The 18,335-nt window shown below is 44.7% G+C and overlaps 1 protein-coding gene across 1 annotated transcript in view; it reads right to left on the bottom strand.

The window, feature by feature from the left end:
- Positions 1 to 18,335, bottom strand: part of LOC124857956 (LYR motif-containing protein 4B) — a 48,860-nt gene that overhangs the window by 25,390 nt on the left and 5,135 nt on the right. The window contains exon 2 of the mRNA XM_047349577.1: positions 12,461 to 12,581. Within this exon, the coding sequence (XP_047205533.1) occupies positions 12,461 to 12,581 (121 nt within the window). The remainder of the gene's footprint in view (positions 1 to 12,460; positions 12,582 to 18,335) is intronic.

Below are 18,335 nucleotides of genomic sequence, written 5' to 3' on the forward strand. Positions count from 1 at the left end.
CTGTCTGAAGCTGATGTCTAGCTGCTGGCAGCTGAAGATCTTTAAGCCTGACACCAGCAGATGATTTGGATGAAATTCAACCTTTCCAGATCAGATGCATGTTTTTCTATCAGTCAGTGTTCAGAGAAAATATTCAGGATTTGGGAGAATTACTCCAAATCTGGTTCAGATTTTAGGATGTCTGAAGGTGGTCCAGATCTTGGAACATTAGAAAGGGCCAAGCAGCTTCAGAGGTGCATCTTGGTCCTCTTGGAGGACTTCCTCCAGATGCACCAATGGAGGGACACAAACTTGAAAGCTGAGAACCCAACCTGGATCTCTGCAGTGAGCAGAGGAACTAACGTCCTGAACCTGTTCAACCAGAATGTCCTCAAGACAGACGCTGGCGAGCCAACTTCCTGTTTACTGTCCAAACGACGTGGACGTCTCTGGTCGGTTCTGAATGCACCGGCTGTTATGATGGTTATCTACCAGTTATCTACCAGATATCTACCAGTTATCTACCAGATATCTACCAGATATCTACCAGATATCTACCAGTTATCTACCAGTTATCTACCAGTTATCTACCAGTTATCTACCAGTTATCTACCAGTTATCTACCAGATATCTACCAGATATCTACCAGTTATCTACCAGATATCTACCAGATATCTACCAGTTATCTACCAGTTATCTACCAGATATCTACCAGTTATCTACCAGATATCTACCAGATATCTACCAGTTATCTACCAGTTATCTACCAGTTATCTACCAGTTATCTACCAGTTATCTACCAGTTATCTACCAGTTATCTACCAGATATCTACCAGATATCTACCAGTTATCTACCAGATATCTACCAGTTATCTACCAGTTATCTACCAGTTATCTACCAGTTATCTACCAGTTATCTACCAGATATCTACCAGTTATCTACCAGATATCTACCAGTTACCTACCAGATTTCTACCAGTTATCTACCAGTTATCTACCAGATATCTACCAGTTATCTACCAGTTATCTACCAGATATCTACCAGTTATCTACCAGTTATCTACCAGTTATCTAACAGATATCTACCAGATTTCTACCAGTTATCTACCAGTTATCTACCAGATATCTACCAGTTATCTACCAGTTATCTACCAGTTATCTACCAGTTATCTACCAGATATCTACCAGTTATCTACCAGTTATCTACCAGTTATCTACCAGTTATCTACCAGTTATCTACCAGTTATCTACCAGATATCTACCAGTTATCTACCAGTTATCTACCAGTTATCTACCAGTTATCTACCAGTTATCTACCAGTTATCTACCAGATTTCTACCAGTTATCTACCAGTTATCTACCAGATATCTACCAGTTATCTACCAGTTATCTACCAGTTATCTACCAGTTATCTAACAGATATCTACCAGATTTCTACCAGTTATCTACCAGTTATCTACCAGTTATCTACCAGTTATCTACCAGTTATCTACCAGTTATCTACCAGTTATCTACCAGATATCTACCAGATATCTACCAGATATCTACCAGTTATCTACCAGATATCTACCAGTTATCTACCAGTTATCTACCAGTTATCTACCAGTTATCTACCAGATATCTACCAGTTATCTACCAGATATCTACCAGTTACCTACCAGATTTCTACCAGTTATCTACCAGTTATCTACCAGTTATCTACCAGATATCTACCAGTTATCTACCAGTTATCTACCAGATATCTACCAGTTATCTACCAGTTATCTACCAGTTATCTAACAGATATCTACCAGATTTCTACCAGTTATCTACCAGTTATCTACCAGATATCTACCAGTTATCTACCAGTTATCTAACAGATATCTACCAGATTTCTACCAGTTATCTACCAGTTATCTACCAGATATCTACCAGTTATCTACCAGTTATCTACCAGTTATCTACCAGTTATCTACCAGTTATCTACCAGATATCTACCAGTTATCTACCAGTTATCTACCAGTTATCTACCAGTTATCTACCAGTTATCTACCAGTTATCTACCAGATATCTACCAGTTATCTACCAGTTATCTACCAGTTATCTACCAGTTATCTACCAGATATCTACCAGTTATCTACCAGTTATCTACCAGTTATCTACCAGATATCTACCAGATTTCTACCAGTTATCTACCAGTTATCTACCAGTTATCTACCAGTTATCTACCAGTTATCTACCAGTTATCTACCAGTTATCTACCAGTTATCTACCAGATATCTACCAGTTATCTACCAGATATCTACCAGTTATCTACCAGATATCTACCAGTTATCTACCAGTTATCTACCAGATATCTACCAGATATCTACCAGTTATCTACCAGTTATCTACCAGTTATCTACCAGTTATCTACCAGTTATCTACTGCAACATGTAGACGTGCACACATGTAATTAACCCATGCGTGTTCTCCTCTGTGTGCCGACGGTTTTCCAGGGTCTCCATGCTGGAGCAAACCTTCACTGAATCCTGTTAATCCTGCAGCTAAACTCAGCAGAATCACAACCTGAGCTGATCTGCTGTTTATAGCTTTGCATCCTGTTCACAGCTACGCCTCTGAGGGGCTACGTCACCAACAGGGACATTAGTTAGTATCAGTAACTACTCCTTCAGAGTGAAGAAGAAGGTGATCTCTCTCTTCATCGACTAGAGGATCAGGGGTGGGTGGGGCAGTGGAGTAAGAATGGTTTTTAGGTGAATATTAAGGAGGAGTTAGTTTGGGACTGTCCAACAATCAACTGATTATTGCAGAAAATATTCATCTCGACATTTGTGATGTTGTGTCCCGTGTCTCATATTGTGACAGAACAACATGGCTGGTTCTCTCATCTCTTCAGCGGGTCCAACTGAAAGATCCGGTTTCAGCTGCAGAGATGAAGGAAACAAACCTGAAAACCTGATCTTTTCCTAAAATAATCTCCACTAAGCCAGCAGCTGACCCTCGAACAGCCAGTAAAGATTAGAGAAGCTGTGGGCTCCAATAGGCTGGTTTAAATGAACACCTGACACCATCTGAGCAACAATAGTTCCTCAGGCTGCTGCAGGAATACAAACTGACCTCATCTGTTTAATGGAGATCCACATTATAGGATAATCTGATGTAAACGATGGTATCACAGATGATGATGCATGTTTGCAGCTATAATAAAGTTCTGACATGCTTCTGGATGTTGCGCTCCACCTGTTCCACCTCCCCTCAGGTTCTACAAGAGGAGGAGATGGAATAACCTGTCAGCTTTGATCCACCTGATCTCCTTGTTCTCTCCTCCAATAGAGTTTGTTCTGCGGTGGAGGCAAAGGCACTTCGTCTGCGATAAAGCTGCCAGGATCCGCAGGGCATTCAGGAGTAAAAGTGCCAATAAAGGTGTTGGATTTCTGAGGGATGCAGAGATATTTTTTACTGATCAGATGATGGAGGAGGAGCAGGAGAGGAGTGTGAGGGGAGCAGGGAATAGCTGGTGAAGAGAAGGAGGAGATGACGCACGCGCTCATGCCAAGCGCTGCCCTACTTTTCAGTTCAGCTACCGTCTCTGGCTTTCCCAAAATCTCCGGTTTCCCCCGTCGGAGCAGGAACTGCGTCAGAGAAGGAAAAAAGGGAGGAAACGGCTGATCTCCTGCTTCAGTTAACAAGGATTCACTGCTGGTCAGAAGATGGAGATCATTCAGCAGCATCTGCAACACAGCATCAATCCTTTCTCCAGAAAACACCTTTTACTCATTAACGAACTCAAAGATTAATGTTCACCAATACACAATCACAAAAAAAGAAAGTACGCCCTCCCTGAATTGTAACGTTTTCAGTATCAGGACATAAACCTGATGCAGTCTTTCGGCCTGACGCTACACCTCCATCATTTATCTAGGAGAGAATATGGAAACCTGTGTGTGGAAAACTAAGTGCACCTTTGCTGCTTCCATGTGATTTAAGAGTGAAGTAGCAGCATCTGAAGCAGGCAGCCTGTTGCAGCTGCTTCCAGTCAGTTTTTCCCCTTTTTAAAGAGATTTTCTAGATGTTTTCTGTGTTTCTGTTTGGAGACCATGTGAGTGGTCCCTCTCCCATTGTTACCATCAGAGATCAGCTGCTAGTTCTCGCTAACTCCGCCTCCCACCAGTGGCCCGATATTCACCCCCAAGCTTAGAAGGAGGAGACGAGAGACCCATGCCTGCATCGGTCCTCGCAACCAGAAGAGAAGGTACAGACCCATCATCCCGTCCTTCATCATGGGAAATGAGAGATCTCTTCCCAACACAATGGGAAGGGTGAAAGGTTAAAGGTCAGGACAGGACAAAGCCTCTTCTCTCCAAAAACAAGATGGCAGCAGCACTTAGGCTAGCAGAGCTGCATGTGGATGAAGGACAAGGTCCTCTGGACAAATGAGACCAAAGTAGAGATGTTGGACCATAATGGACAGAACCATGATGGAGGAAACCAGACACAGCATCTCAGCCCAAAAACCTCCCACCAACTATCAAACATGGTGGTGGAGGTGTGATGGTTGGGCTTGTTTTACATTTGAATTACCTCACCATCACAGAGTAGACCATGAACTTCTCTGTAGACCAAAGTATTCTAGAGTCTAACGTGAGTCCAGCAGCTGAAGATGGGTCAAACTGGGTCATCAATAGAACATTGATCCCAAACACAGCAGCTGATCCACAACATAATGGCTGAAAAAGAATTAAATAAACAGGCTGAGATGGCCTAGTCAAAGTCCCAAAATACACCTGACTGAAATGCTGGGACCTTCAGAAAGCTGAGAGAAGATCATGTCTGTAATCGTCAGTGAGAGCTGGAGCTGGTAGTGACATCAGGGAACCAGATTTAATGTCCTACATGCTGTGAGAACAGCCACGTTAAAATAAATGGAAACACTTTAGCAACAAAAGTCAAATCTATTAGAATCCACTTTAGATCTACATCTGTCTGAAAGATGAAGAGGAGTTGCTTGCCGTGTACCACCAGGATAATAAGAACCAGAGCTTTATGATGCGTCTCCTGGCTGAGGCTGGTAATGAGGTTAACCTTTGCAGAAGATACCAGCATGCAGGTTAGTTTGGGCCTCCATCATCTGTAATGTTTCTGCTAACCATGAGAAGGTAGAGATTACATTTATTCTTCACTGAGGGAGGAACAAAGTCTTTCTCTCTACGTTCTCAGAACACGACAGATGTTTCACCATCAAAACCAACTTTACTCTAATAATTACTGCTCCAGGTCTGGAAACTTAAAGGTCAAACACAAACCAGCAGTTTATACAATCAGTTTTGCTTTTCAGGCCTCCAGACGTTCGCCAAGTATTTACATTTATTCATGGAGATCGTACTGGTAGGTCTGAAGATCCGGAGGAGCAGATTTATAACACTCTGCATCCTTTCTGTAAAAATGTTGGGACAGAGCATGGGCGTGAAAAGCTTGGAAACAGGAATGATTGGGGGTTCTGTCGGTGCCAGGGAGGCCGGGACGGGGTCCGATCCCCCACAGGGCGGCCGGGACGGGGTCCTGGTCCCCCACAGGGCGGCCGGGACGGGGTCCGGGACCCCACAGGGCGGCCGGGACGGGGTCCTGGTCCCCCACAGGGCGGCCGGGACAGGGTCCTGGTCCCCCACAGGGCGGCCGGGACGGGGTCCTGGTCCCCCACAGGGCGGCCGGGACGGGGTCCTGGTCCCCCACAGGGCGGCCGGGACGGGGTCCTGGTCCCCCACAGGGCGGCCGGGACGGGGTCCTGGTCCCCCACAGGGCGGCCGGGACGGGGTCCTGGTCCCCCACAGGGCGGCCGGGACTGAGACGATGTGACATAAAGGCTGCAGCCAAACACATCAACCATGGACAGGAATATGTTTTCAATACCAACAATCATTTTATTGCCATAAGTTTGAATACAGTTAAAACATTTGTGGTCCACAGGATAATTTTCCCATTTTCCAAAATTCATCAAAACGTATTGTTTTGTTTCTTTAATAAAAAGGCGGAGCATTAAAAGCTTTGCCGCTACGTTTTAATATGAAATTTAAATATTTTTTTCTTCCCTTGTTGCAGATGCCTGTGAAACGCTTTAATGCCATTTTAATCATAGGACAAACAACGTATGTTTGTGTATCATATAAAGCTGAATTTTTATCCAACAGAAACAGCAGAAATTGAGAATTGAGAACAATCCTGTTGAACTAAAAACCATCCAGTAAATCCCTCCTCATCCACAGCTCGTTAATCTTGTTGCAAACAGACTCATAAAGGAGGTTTTGAGGATTTCTGCAACAACTACATGTTTTTAAAAAGGTGAAATTTAATTTATTATTGCTCTAAACTCCACAGAAGAGTGCCCTCTTCTGGACCAGAATGGAAACCCTGACTCAGGACGATTTCTGCCACTGCTTTCTGAACTTTGTGGCTCACCACCACCTTCTCTACTTTAACTTCTCTCCTTTCAGTTTAGCATTTTTTTATGTCTTTATTCTCCGCCTCATTTCCGCTCCCAGTCTCCCATTTGAAGCCCTCCTTCGTGAACTCACACACTCTCATTAAACTGAGCAAACTGCTTTAGCTTCTGCTCTACAAACAGAGGCGGTTCTGCAGCTGCAATCCATCATCTTTACTCCCTAACTAACTTACAAAGGCGCACACTATCCCACGGAGCCATGCAGGGACCCACAGACACAATTAGAACCAAACTCAACTTTTTAAAGAGCGTGAGCAGTCAGCAGAGCAGAGAAACAAGCACGCCCACCTGCGTCAGATTAATTCACACCGTACGCCCACACACGCATACAAAACACACAGATTTGCACAACTGGAGACAAAAAGGCGACAGCAGCTTCGAGTCAGCATGCAGTGCTGGACTCAAACAAACATGCAGCTGCTTTTTAAGAGTTCATTTTGACCTTGAAAACAGAAGTCTGAACAGGAACGGTGGAGAGAACGTCCCCCGAGACTCTATGAACAACAACAACAAACTGAACAGCCTCAGGAGGAGATGGAAGGTCACGGCTGGAGCTCCCGGCAACATCAGAGCTTAGTGGTTCGTTCAGGTGGATCAGCCGCCTGCTCCAGACTCCTCCTCCCTGGTCGGGCACTTTGGTTCTTCTTGTGTTTGATTTGGTCCAAGTAGCTCCTCACCCTGATGAAACATCTCTGATTTCATTCAGTTTCTGTGTCGTTTGGGCGTCTGAAGGGGGGGACAGAGGTCCCTGCTGACATCCCATTGGGCCTGAAGTTCCCCTGTCCAAACACCAGGTCCCGCAGCGAGCAAATGGTACCAACTACATCGCTTTAACATTACTGAGGCTTCACTTTTATCCTGTGGTAAAATAAGGGATAAAAATTAGGAAAATCTAATGTGGATGATGATGAAAACTTGAGAATCTGCTGAGACTTGGATTGAACATCCACCCATCCATCCATCCATCCATCCATCCATCCACCATCTATCCACCCATCCATCCATCCATCCACCCATCCATCCATCCATCCACCATCTATCCACCCATCCATCCATCCATCCATCCACCATCTATCCACCCATCTATCCACCCATCCATCCATCCATCCACACACCCACCCACCCATCCATCCATCCATCCATCCATCCATCCATCCATCCATCCATCCATCCACCATCTATCCACACACCCACCCACCCATCCATCCATCCACCATCTATCCACACACCCACCCACCCATCCATCCACCCATCCATCCACCCACCCACCCATCCATCCATCCACCATCTATCCACCCATCTATCCACCCATCCATCCACCCATCCACCCACCCATCCACACACCCACCCATCCATCCATCCATCATCTATCCACCCATCCATCCAACCATCCACACACCCACCCATCCATCCATCCAACCATCCATCCATCCATCCTCAGATAGGTTGAGGTCAAGAGGGAAACACAGACTTCTCTTTCTCCTGCAATGTTCTACGGCTCCTTCGGGGAGAACTCCAAGAAGGTTCAAAGAAACTCCCTCATGCCAGCAGCTGAAGTTCTGATCCAGTCATTTACCAGAAAGGAAGAGACTTGAACCCCTCTGCTTGAAACATGAACTTCAACCCCAGCCCAGCAGGGGCAGACTGTTGATTCTGGTGAAACATTTTTAATATTTAAAAAACAAAACGTTTCCTGATGTCGACTAAAAACATATTCATAATTAAATGTGACTCATCAAAAGTACCACGGTACTAAATAGCTTTGCTCATTTCTTTCTGGGCCCAGCAACAGTGGGGAACAATAGGAGAGGCGGTCCATAACCGACCGAGAAATGTTCTGCTGCTGCTCGGCTAGTGATGGTCCGCTTACTGGTACCAGTAAGCAGCTTAACGTGTTTTCAATCAAAAGGTTCCTAAAGTTTCATCTGACAACATGAACCATACAGTAGCACTACACTGCCCCTCCCCCACCTATTGCTACATGTTCTATCAGCTGGCTTAAAGTAGACGTTACACAAGAAAGTGCCACCTATCACTCTTATTATGGTAATGTCATTTTAAAACTACAGTTGGAAGCTATGAGCAGCAGGTCTGTTAAGCAGCTAAATGGCTACAGGAGCAGAGAGCCCAACTAACATCAGCTTGTTATATGTGTCGTTCTATAAAGAGCAGAACAACAAAGTTAAAAGGCGAGTAGATCATTTAAATTCCCTGCGATGAAACATGTTCTGTTACCTTAGCTGCAGTAGAAACAATAACAGCTCTGAATCCAATGAATCCGGTTTTACAGTGCTGTGTTAAACAGGTGACGCCATGAATGTGTGACACCATGAATGTGTGACGCCATGCTGCCTTGGCACACTGGCTGATGGGTAGAGCTCAAAGGGTGAAATAAATGCAGAGGAGGCCGCAGCAGCTGATTGGTCACAGGTACAGCACGTAAACACAGCCTCTAAGGACTTAACCTAAACAGTAGGTTGGCCCGGACCGGCCAATCAGAGACTGACACTTATTTTTGTTCTCAAATTGAGAAACAAATATCACTAGTTATTAGTTTTGGATGTTTAGATATAAAACATGAGGGAACAGGTGGTCATAATAACTACAATATCTTTAGCTATGCGCCCAATTTGAAAGGCCGCCTTGCGTCCCCTTGTGGCAGCAGGGAACAGGCTCAATGTTTCTTCTAGTGTAAACATTACTCGTATTTACTCCTTTATGTTCTTCTCCAGAACCAGAGGATCTGGGATGTCTCAGTGCATCCTGCTCTGCCTCTTATGTCACACACTGTATGGATCTGAAACCTGAAGAGACCGAACAACACCAGCGTGTATCGATTTTTCCAGCAGCCTATAGTATTCTGACAAGGTTGTAGCGAGGAGCACTTTCCTCCTGTTTAACGTCTGAATCAGTTCAGGCGGGAGCAGGAAGGTAAACAGATGAATCTCTCTGAGGTCCAGATCTTCTCATGTTTCAAAGTGGTCCTGTGTGATAAAGCATGCTTGATTCAGGTCCAGTTCTCAGACTTCTTAAGGTTTCCTGCCGGCCATCAGTTATGATGAACAGGATTAACCTGAAATAAAGTTCAGCCTTTCTAATAGGATGTGCCTCACATTTGCTCTAGCTGTGTGAGAGATTGGGTCATGGTCCGATGAAACCAAACCAGAACTTCAAGGCCACAAATGCAAAAGTAATTGAGACAAACCATCTGAGCAACAAAAGTCCAGAACCCTAACCCAGAACCAAAGCTGACAGAAAGTCGGTGGGGTCCATAAGGAGGGCAGTGGAGAACAGATTTGGACTCCTGCAGGCAGAGTGGGTCAGGTCCAGATGGAGATGCTGATAAATCCTGAAACAGAATCAAAAGTTGCTTGAAAGGTTTAGGGTCAGGATGTGCCAGCTAACAGAACCGGGTTATTATAGCTTCATTGGTTTATTAGATCAGCGGATTACCAATTAGCCAGTCGCAAAAGACTGTTGACACGCAGCGGGTCGCGCCCAGCGGCGGGTCGCGCGCAGCGGGTCGCGCCCAGCGGCGGGTCACACGCAGCGGGTCACGCCCAGCGGCGGGTCACACGCAGCGCTCAGCGGCGGGTCGCACGCTGCGGCGGGTCGCGCCCAGCGGCGGGTCGCGCGCAGCGGGTCGCGCCCAGCGGCGGGTCACACGCAGCGGGTCACGCCCAGCGGCGGGTCACACGCAGCGCTCAGCGGCGGGTCGCACGCTGCGGGTCGCGCCCAGCGGCGGGTCGCGCCCAGCGGCGGGTCGCTGGTCGGTTTTTTCGGCCCAACAGTTAAACATTCAGCCAGCTGGGCGTTCTCTGTCTGCTGATGATGGACACCATAAGAAGATCTTTAGTTGCTGTGATGATAAACCTCAAAGAAAATGAAGAGTCAGAAAATGTGGAGTAATCACACTAAATATGAAGGCAGGTGGACCAGGGCAATCTGGTTGGCAGGTAACTAGAATCTGATTGGAGAACGATCTGGGACACTTTAACTCTACATCACTCTAAATCCAAAACCACTTCCGGTTTATTCAGTCACAGATAAGAAACAGAAAAAAAAAAGAGTTCATTTTTCTCTCATTTAAAAACCAACCCAGTTTTAATGTTTAATGGGTCCATAAAGTCTCCAGTGAGCGGCAGAGTTAGACTAAACATCTCCAAGCATTCTGTTAGGTTTGTTTGCCTCCGGTTCCCTCTTTCTCCTCCCCCCTTGTCCGTTTGAAGTGGTACCGTTACTATAACGACCCCTTCCTGCTGCGAAATGTCAATATGTAAATCTGATCGTTAAAGTCGACTCCAGCGGACCGAGCAGACGTCTGACGGCAAACAGAACAAAATTCAAATGTCAAACGATTCACTAAATATCACTGCAGACACAACAAACCGGGACAATCAGCTGCAGGACACAGACACAAGCTGACCCGAGATCAGGGGAACCAAAACACCCAACTAACAAACAACTCTACTTACTCATGCAAAGACATCCAGAACAGTTCAGCTGAATTTCACCACAAAATCTGAGGAAGTTGGACTTAAAGCAGCTTCTCCTCATCCTCAGGCTCCTGGGACCAAGTTCTTCATCCAGAAGCAGTCAGAAAGAAACGAGGACGGTCCGACTCTGGATGTGGATCTGGAGCAGCTTTACTTTAACTGATCCGATCCAAACTTTGTCTGATCTGAATGGGCTCCAGACACAAGCAGCTGAGATCAGCTTCCTCTGTAGTGTTGCTGGACTAGAGACATGAGCACAGCTCAGAGTAGAGCTGCTGCTCCTCCACCTTGACAGGAGTCGGTTCTGGTGGTCCATCTGATCAGAATATCTCCTCCTTTGGGAGGTTTTTCCAGGCATGTCCGTCTAGGAGGAGAACCTTGAGCAGACCCTGGATGCTCTAGAAGGACCATATAAAAGGTTCCTACAGGTTTTCCTTTTCTAAATTTCCAGACTCCACCCAAGTATGATAACAGCCTGGAGATTTGAGCAGAACCAGCTCCACAGGAACCATGAATGTGTGTGGGTTCTGGTCCTGGACCAGTCTCAGTCTAAATGAAGGTTTTTGTTGAGCTTCTAGAGTTTCAGTATAATTTCTATGGATGTACCAACGCAACACGTGCGACATAAATCTGACCTTACATTTATCCCCCTGTGTCAGTCTGGAGCGACCCTCCATCCTCCTCTGGGATTGGCTGAGAGGCTGTTGGTCGTTATGGGAACAAAGTGAGCGACAGTGGGGCCATTAGCCCACAGTAATGAGGGCCTGTGTGTGCAGGACAGGTGGTCAGTCAGTGCACAGGTGTTCATCTGCATTCATGCCAGCCCGGTTAGCCTGCAGAACATGTGTGTCTCTGTGAGGAGAGCTGGCTCCCTCTACCTCTGAAACCCAATTTGGATCACAGAACCATTCAGGTTGGCCCGAGGTGAACTGGAAACATCAGAATCACCGGTACGTGTGTGTTAGTGTGTGTGTTCTTGTACTTGTTGCTGAGTGAGAACCATTTTTCGTATTAATATTGCAAAGTGAGGACATTTTTCTGGTCCTCACATTTTCAGGGTTAGGACAAGGTATTAACTGGTTAGGGTTAGGACTAAGTATTAACTGGTTAGGGTTAGGACTAAGTATTAACTGGTTAGGGTTAGGACTAGGGTATGAATTGAGTTATTGTTAGGACTAGGTATTAACTGGTTAGGGTTAGGACTAAGTATTAACTGGTTAGGGTTAGGACTAAGTATTAACTGGTTAGGGTTAGGACTAGGGTATGAATTGAGTTATTGTTAGGACTAGGTATTAACTGGTTAGGGTTAGGACTAAGTATTAACTGGTTAGGGTTAGGACTAGGGTATGAATTGAGTTATTGTTAGGGTTAGGCACTAAAAATCAAGGAAAATGAATGGAAGTCAATGGAAGTAACTGAAAAGTCCTCATAAAGATAGTAAAACACGGATGTGTGTGTGTGTGTGTGTGTGTGTGTGTGTGTGTGTGTGTGTGTGTGTGAGTGTCACCTGTCTCTGAATCAGTGCCAGCATCTGCCGTCCCTCCACCAGCAGCTTCTCCACCACTTTCGGATCCTCCACTTTCCTGTTGGCCCTGAAGGCATCACGAACACGCCGCAGTGTGTACGTCCTGCAACACACACACACACACACACACATTGGTTTCATTCAGTCCATTTATAACAAAGAAAACACGGGCCAATGAGCAGTAAAGAGAGGAAACAGGAGCTAATAAAACCCTCTGAGGAGTTTAGGAGAGCAAACAGCCGACCAGTGATGGAAACAACTCGAGACAAAACCAACAAGAAGATAAATTAGTGCAGATGAGACTGAAACAAACCTCAGGGCAGCACAATAAAAAACAACAACTCATCATTTGTTTGTTTTCTGCTCCTCACATATAAGAAACCTGCAGCAGCTGCAGCACAGAGATGCTTCACGATGTTGGTGAACGTTCTCAGCAGGAGGTCACCGCTTTAAATACGACCATCTGAAGACTGAGGAGGAGACGACCCCGAATACATTTAGGGATGATTGCTTAGTTAAAAACAGCATTGCTTCAGAGGGCAGTAAGTAGAGATGCACCAATCAACTTGCCAGAGTTCGGAATCAGCCAATTGTTCCTGGATCAGAGATCAGCAGGTCAAATAATGATTATTCATGCTTTCATTTCCTCTCATTCAGATTATTGTAATTCTCTTTTTCCTTGTTTGAACAAATCTACTGTCAGTCGTCTCCAGTTGGTCCAGAACGCTGCAGCGAGGCTTTGAACAGGAACTAACAGCAGGGCACATTACACCCGCTTTACACTGGCTACCTGTCAAATTTAGAATTGATTTTAAAATTTTAGTCTGAACTTTGAGAGCTTTTCATGGACAGCCCCCCAATACATCATTAAAATGTCGATCCCTAATTCTCCAGGTCGCACTCTTTGGTCCTCTGCCAAGAACCTCCTAAAGGTCCCCCAGACCCGGTTCAATACTCGAGGCGACCCGTCCTTCCAGGCTGTCTCTTTGTGGGGCCGACTCCGTTGACTCCTTTAAAAAGCTGTCATTTAAATGTTCTACTCCTTGTTTTTAGCTGTTCTTACTGTCTTTGTATTATATCAAGCCTGTATTTGTATTCATTTTATTTGCACTCTGTAAAGCACTTTGTGAGTTTTAACTGTGAAAGGTGCTAGATAAATAAAGTGTACTTACTTACTTACAAATGCTAAAAAATATGGATTTTTTTCCTGGTCATTAAATGCATCTAAACCAAGAAGTGCCGATACTTTCAGCAAATAAACACATGAAATACTTTTATTGATAATAGATAAAAAAGTGAGGCACAGAAACTCCGAGACTTGAAACGAGATTGAATTCATTCACTTTCTACTGTACTTTAAACTCAGAGAACAGCCGAAGAAAAATTTTAGTCTTATGAGAGTTAAAAAGTGGTAAAGAAACATCTGAATTGGCAGGTTAGACATCAAAGGAAATTGGTCACTGGCAAAGAAAATCCTGATCGATGAATCTCTATCCATGAATGGCTTTAAATTTATGATATGCTGCTTAGATTAAGACGTTTTAAACAGATCCTAATGTGCAAAAATCTTCAGCCAGTCCTCATGTCATTGGTTTAGGCACCCTTATTCTGAACAGTACATGTATACTGGGATTAACAGTGAAATTCACAGTGTTCTGCTTGGCCAAGACAAGGGATGTGTTTTTGATTTCTTTTTCCCCAAAGGGATCAACCAACCATCTGGGAAACATCACCCCCCAAATGGTGCGACTATTAATAGCAGTATTAATCAGAAAGTAGGTGAGGTTGCCAGGTTCACTTTCAATTTCAAGCAGCTGCTGTGCCAACGTGAGTGAATCAGTGTAAGGTAGCATAGATAAAGTTGTGCTATTAATGGGTTGTTATATTTGCAGTTGCATCGATTGTGTAGCAGTGATGTAAATATGTGGTACACATGATGTATGCGAACTAATGCCGCAAACAAAGCCTGTTTGAATCGGGTCGATTAGGGAGTCAGATCGTGTTCCAGCAGGGAAACATCTAGAAACGTGCAGCAGATCAAACACTGGAGCAGCAGAATCATCACAGATCTTCTCTAATCTGCCTGTTGATCTTCAACACCATCATCAAGCATTCCTCCACTCACCACCAAGATCACTCAGATATCTTAACTCCATCTGGAGCACCAACTCATCAACAAGCTGAAGGTGGAAAAAGTCTCAAATTTACATTTAAAGCCCAAGTTAAGGATCTCTGAAAATGCTCAGCTACTGGACTAAAAATGAAACTAAAAATCAAACAAAGTCCATACAAAGATTTTGGAAGACCTTCAGAAAGCCTGGAGAACCTCTTTAAAAGATTAATCTGGCTGTTTGAATACAAACTACAAAGAAATAAGGGATTATTTGATGACTTTTGTTCAGATGTGTGGGACCACCAAGAGGAATGCAGCTGCTGCTGTGGAACAGTTCCCTGAACATCCAAACGGATCACCGAAGGACACATTTTCAAACCCAAACAAACAGACACGGTCCGAATGTTCAGAGTTCACACAAAGTGTTGAAATTAGAGTTCTGTTGGTTAGACAGAAGACAGGAACCCGGACAATTAAACGGGCCTGGGTTTGGAGGGGAAGTGTGGTGGGACCCCGTGCTGAGCCCCTCTGACCAGCACCGATTTGTCTGTCTGTATGAAGGGCCTGATGATGCACGAGGAGGTTCTTCATCTCAGGATGTTCAGCTCATGAGGTCAGCTGAAGGAAAACCCCAACCAGACCAATTATTGTTCTAGTTCATGAAACACATCAACGCTGATCTAAAGCCGTCCAAACTTGGTTTGGTTTCATCAAACCTACAAACTTTGTCCAAGTGCTGAATTTAGGGAACATTTCCAAGCAGCTTTAGTTCCGTCATAATAAAATAAAGACCCAAATTACCAATAATCAGTTCTTGGACCCCCAGAAGGATCTGATGAGGTTTGGGTTTTCAAATTTAGACAAGCAGAAAGAATCAGGAACCAATTTAAGGACGGACAGAAAGACAGATGGACAGCCAACAGATGGAAGGACAGACTGAAGGTCAGATGGGCGTAAGGATAGATGGGTTGTAGGACGTACTGACCAAGGAATGGACTGTTCAGAAGCTGGATGGACCGATGGACAAACTGGTTGATAGACGGTCTGAAGGACGCATGGGTTGATGGAGGTACCGACATTGATAGATAGAAGGACAGATGGAGCGGGCAATAGATATATGGTTTTGTGGAGGGGGGGGGGGGGGTAGATGGACGGACAGACTATTGGACAAAAGGTCAGATGGATGGAGTTACTGATGAAGACTTTTAGGTAAAAAACACCAGATTTTTCCACCACAGAAACAAAACCCATTAAAGTTTTATTTTCTGTTGCTGTTTTAGTTTTCCACAACCACAAAGTCCACAAAATCTAAAGCTCAAAACATGAAGTAAATCAAAAGACTAAACCCAAAACCCTAAAGTGGTTCTTGCAGGAGCTGGAGGAGTGAAAATGATTTCTGGTGAGATGGACTCAGAGCTCATTGCAGCTGGCAGCTCCTCTGATGGGAAGAAACCACAACAGAGACCAACCAGCAGCAGACATTCATCTTCTGTCTGGTGCCGAGTCTGCAGCCCATTTAGGATTTAAGGGAAGGGAGAGAAGCAATAACAGACAAAATGATCAGATTTACATGCAGCAGTCAAACAGCACAAGGACATGAGGAGGAGACGGGGTTGAAGGTCGGCAGGAGCTGTGGTGGATGTAGCAACATGCAGGAAACTGAACAACTCACGGAATCACCGGATTGGAACTAAAATCCTGTTTCCTGTTAATCAACCTGTGGTACCGTCTGGATCAGATGGTCGTTTTGCTGCTAACAGAGTCTACAGGTCCAGTTTAACATGAATTCTTTGCTGTTACTGTTTCCTTCTGTGTTTTTATGCTTTCAAGGAGTCCAAAGACAATCTGGAGCCACTGATCCAGACGGCTTGAAAAGATTACAGTTAAGTCTGTAAAAGAATGATGGATCAGGAGGTTCTGACAGGTTCTGACAGCTACTGTTGTAATGATGTTTATTAAAAAGCAGCAGCTGTTTCTTCTTTACCCGTCGGCTCATTGAGAAAACCCGACAGCGAGAGGCTTCAAACTGCGTGAATGATTGGACTCTGTGTGTTTGTGAGTGAGTCATCCCATCCCAGGAAGTTCAGAGGGAATTCTCTCCTGTGATCTTCAGACGGTGAGACGTGGAGGGAAGAGGAGAAGGAGACGAAGGGCACGGGGCTGAGGAGAGGAGACGAGGAGACACTGAAACTAGGTTTCACAATCACTTATTCATCAGAGGTCTTTGTCATCTTGTTGATAAGTTGACAGTTTTTAGCGCCCACGCTGCGCGGATGATGCTGATGCGTTTGACTGAAGCCGCCGGGAGAAGAGATATTTTTAAACAGGGTAGTAGAGACATGAAGAGGACAGAGAGGAGACATGCTGGTGAGACAACAGGAGAAGACAAAGTCAGGTCTAACCCTGGACACCAACACCTAATCAGCCCGGAAGTTCTTGTTTAATTAGAAAATAAGTGACCCGGTTCTGACCGTATGTTCACTACTCCTCATTCATTTCCTCCATGCCGTCCCCTCAGTCCGTTCCTCCACCGCCTGAGGCTTGGTGGACTGCAGGAATCTGCCTCCTTAAATAAAGTCTTCCTTCAGCAGGGCTGAAAGGAACAGAGAAGCTTGTCCTACATGTCAGCTGATGCTGCAGAGACCCAGAGAAACCCTGTAGGACTACAGTAAGTCTTCAGGTCCAGCAGACACGTCATGTTCTAAACGCAGAGAGACACTTTAGTTGCAGATAATATGGAAAAATGCTTCTAGGCTGAAATTTACTGTAGGTTAGAGTCTACTGATGCCCCCTAGCTGCCACCGATCATCTCAGTAACTCATTCAGGTTACAGGTCTCTTATGCTCCAACAGAAGCCCAATGAACTGGACCTCCTTAACAACTCAGCTGAGCTGTGGGGGACCAGAGGGGTAAGACCAGGGGCCCGTTTATTTCTCCACCTCTATAAATCTAAGCTCAGCCTGCTCACCCATTTCAATGTTAATCTACTGCAGATATGTGTAGCCAGCACCCGATAACTTTGTTTATAAGTAGTTCTTCGTTGCCATGCCTACCTGGCGCAGCCTTTTCCATTATTCTGACCCACTTCAACTCCTTGAAAACCTGAGCTGAGCTGTGGCGGACCACAGGGACCATTCCAAGGGCTGCTACAGTTCTCTCCTTACACCATGTGAAAAGTAACACGTTTCTTCTGTTTTTGACTTTTTGTCACACTTAAATGTTTCAGATCAAATTATAACCAAACGAAGATGAACTGAGTAAATACAAACACCTAATTGGTGATTTCATTTATTAAAAAGGACAGAAAAACTAAATCGGGCCCATTTTGAGTGAACAGGTTTTTGTGGAAAGTTCAGCCTAATGTCAGTCTCCACATTCACAGACCTGCAGAATCAAGAAATCACTGAATTTAAACCAACATAAAGTGACTTGAACACAGAAGACATTACAAGTCTTTTAAAAAGATGCTATGAAGTTATTAGCAAGCAAATCCTTCACATTAAGGTTGGGTTGTTTCATCCTTGCTTTAAATCAAAAATGCACCTCTTCTATTCAGACAACATCAGGTTCTTTTTCTTTAATGTAGAACATTAGCTTTAAGTCTGTCTGACTTCACAATTCACAAGCCTCAAACCCATGACGACCATAGCAAAATGGTAACAGGTTTTTAAAAATATACTAGGATATAAAATATGTTTGTTTGCCCCTATCTGCCCTTCCTATATTAATAATAATCACGCAGAT

Source organism: Girardinichthys multiradiatus, chromosome 21 (genome assembly GCF_021462225.1).
Source record: "Girardinichthys multiradiatus isolate DD_20200921_A chromosome 21, DD_fGirMul_XY1, whole genome shotgun sequence".
NCBI lineage: Eukaryota > Metazoa > Chordata > Actinopteri > Cyprinodontiformes > Goodeidae > Girardinichthys > Girardinichthys multiradiatus.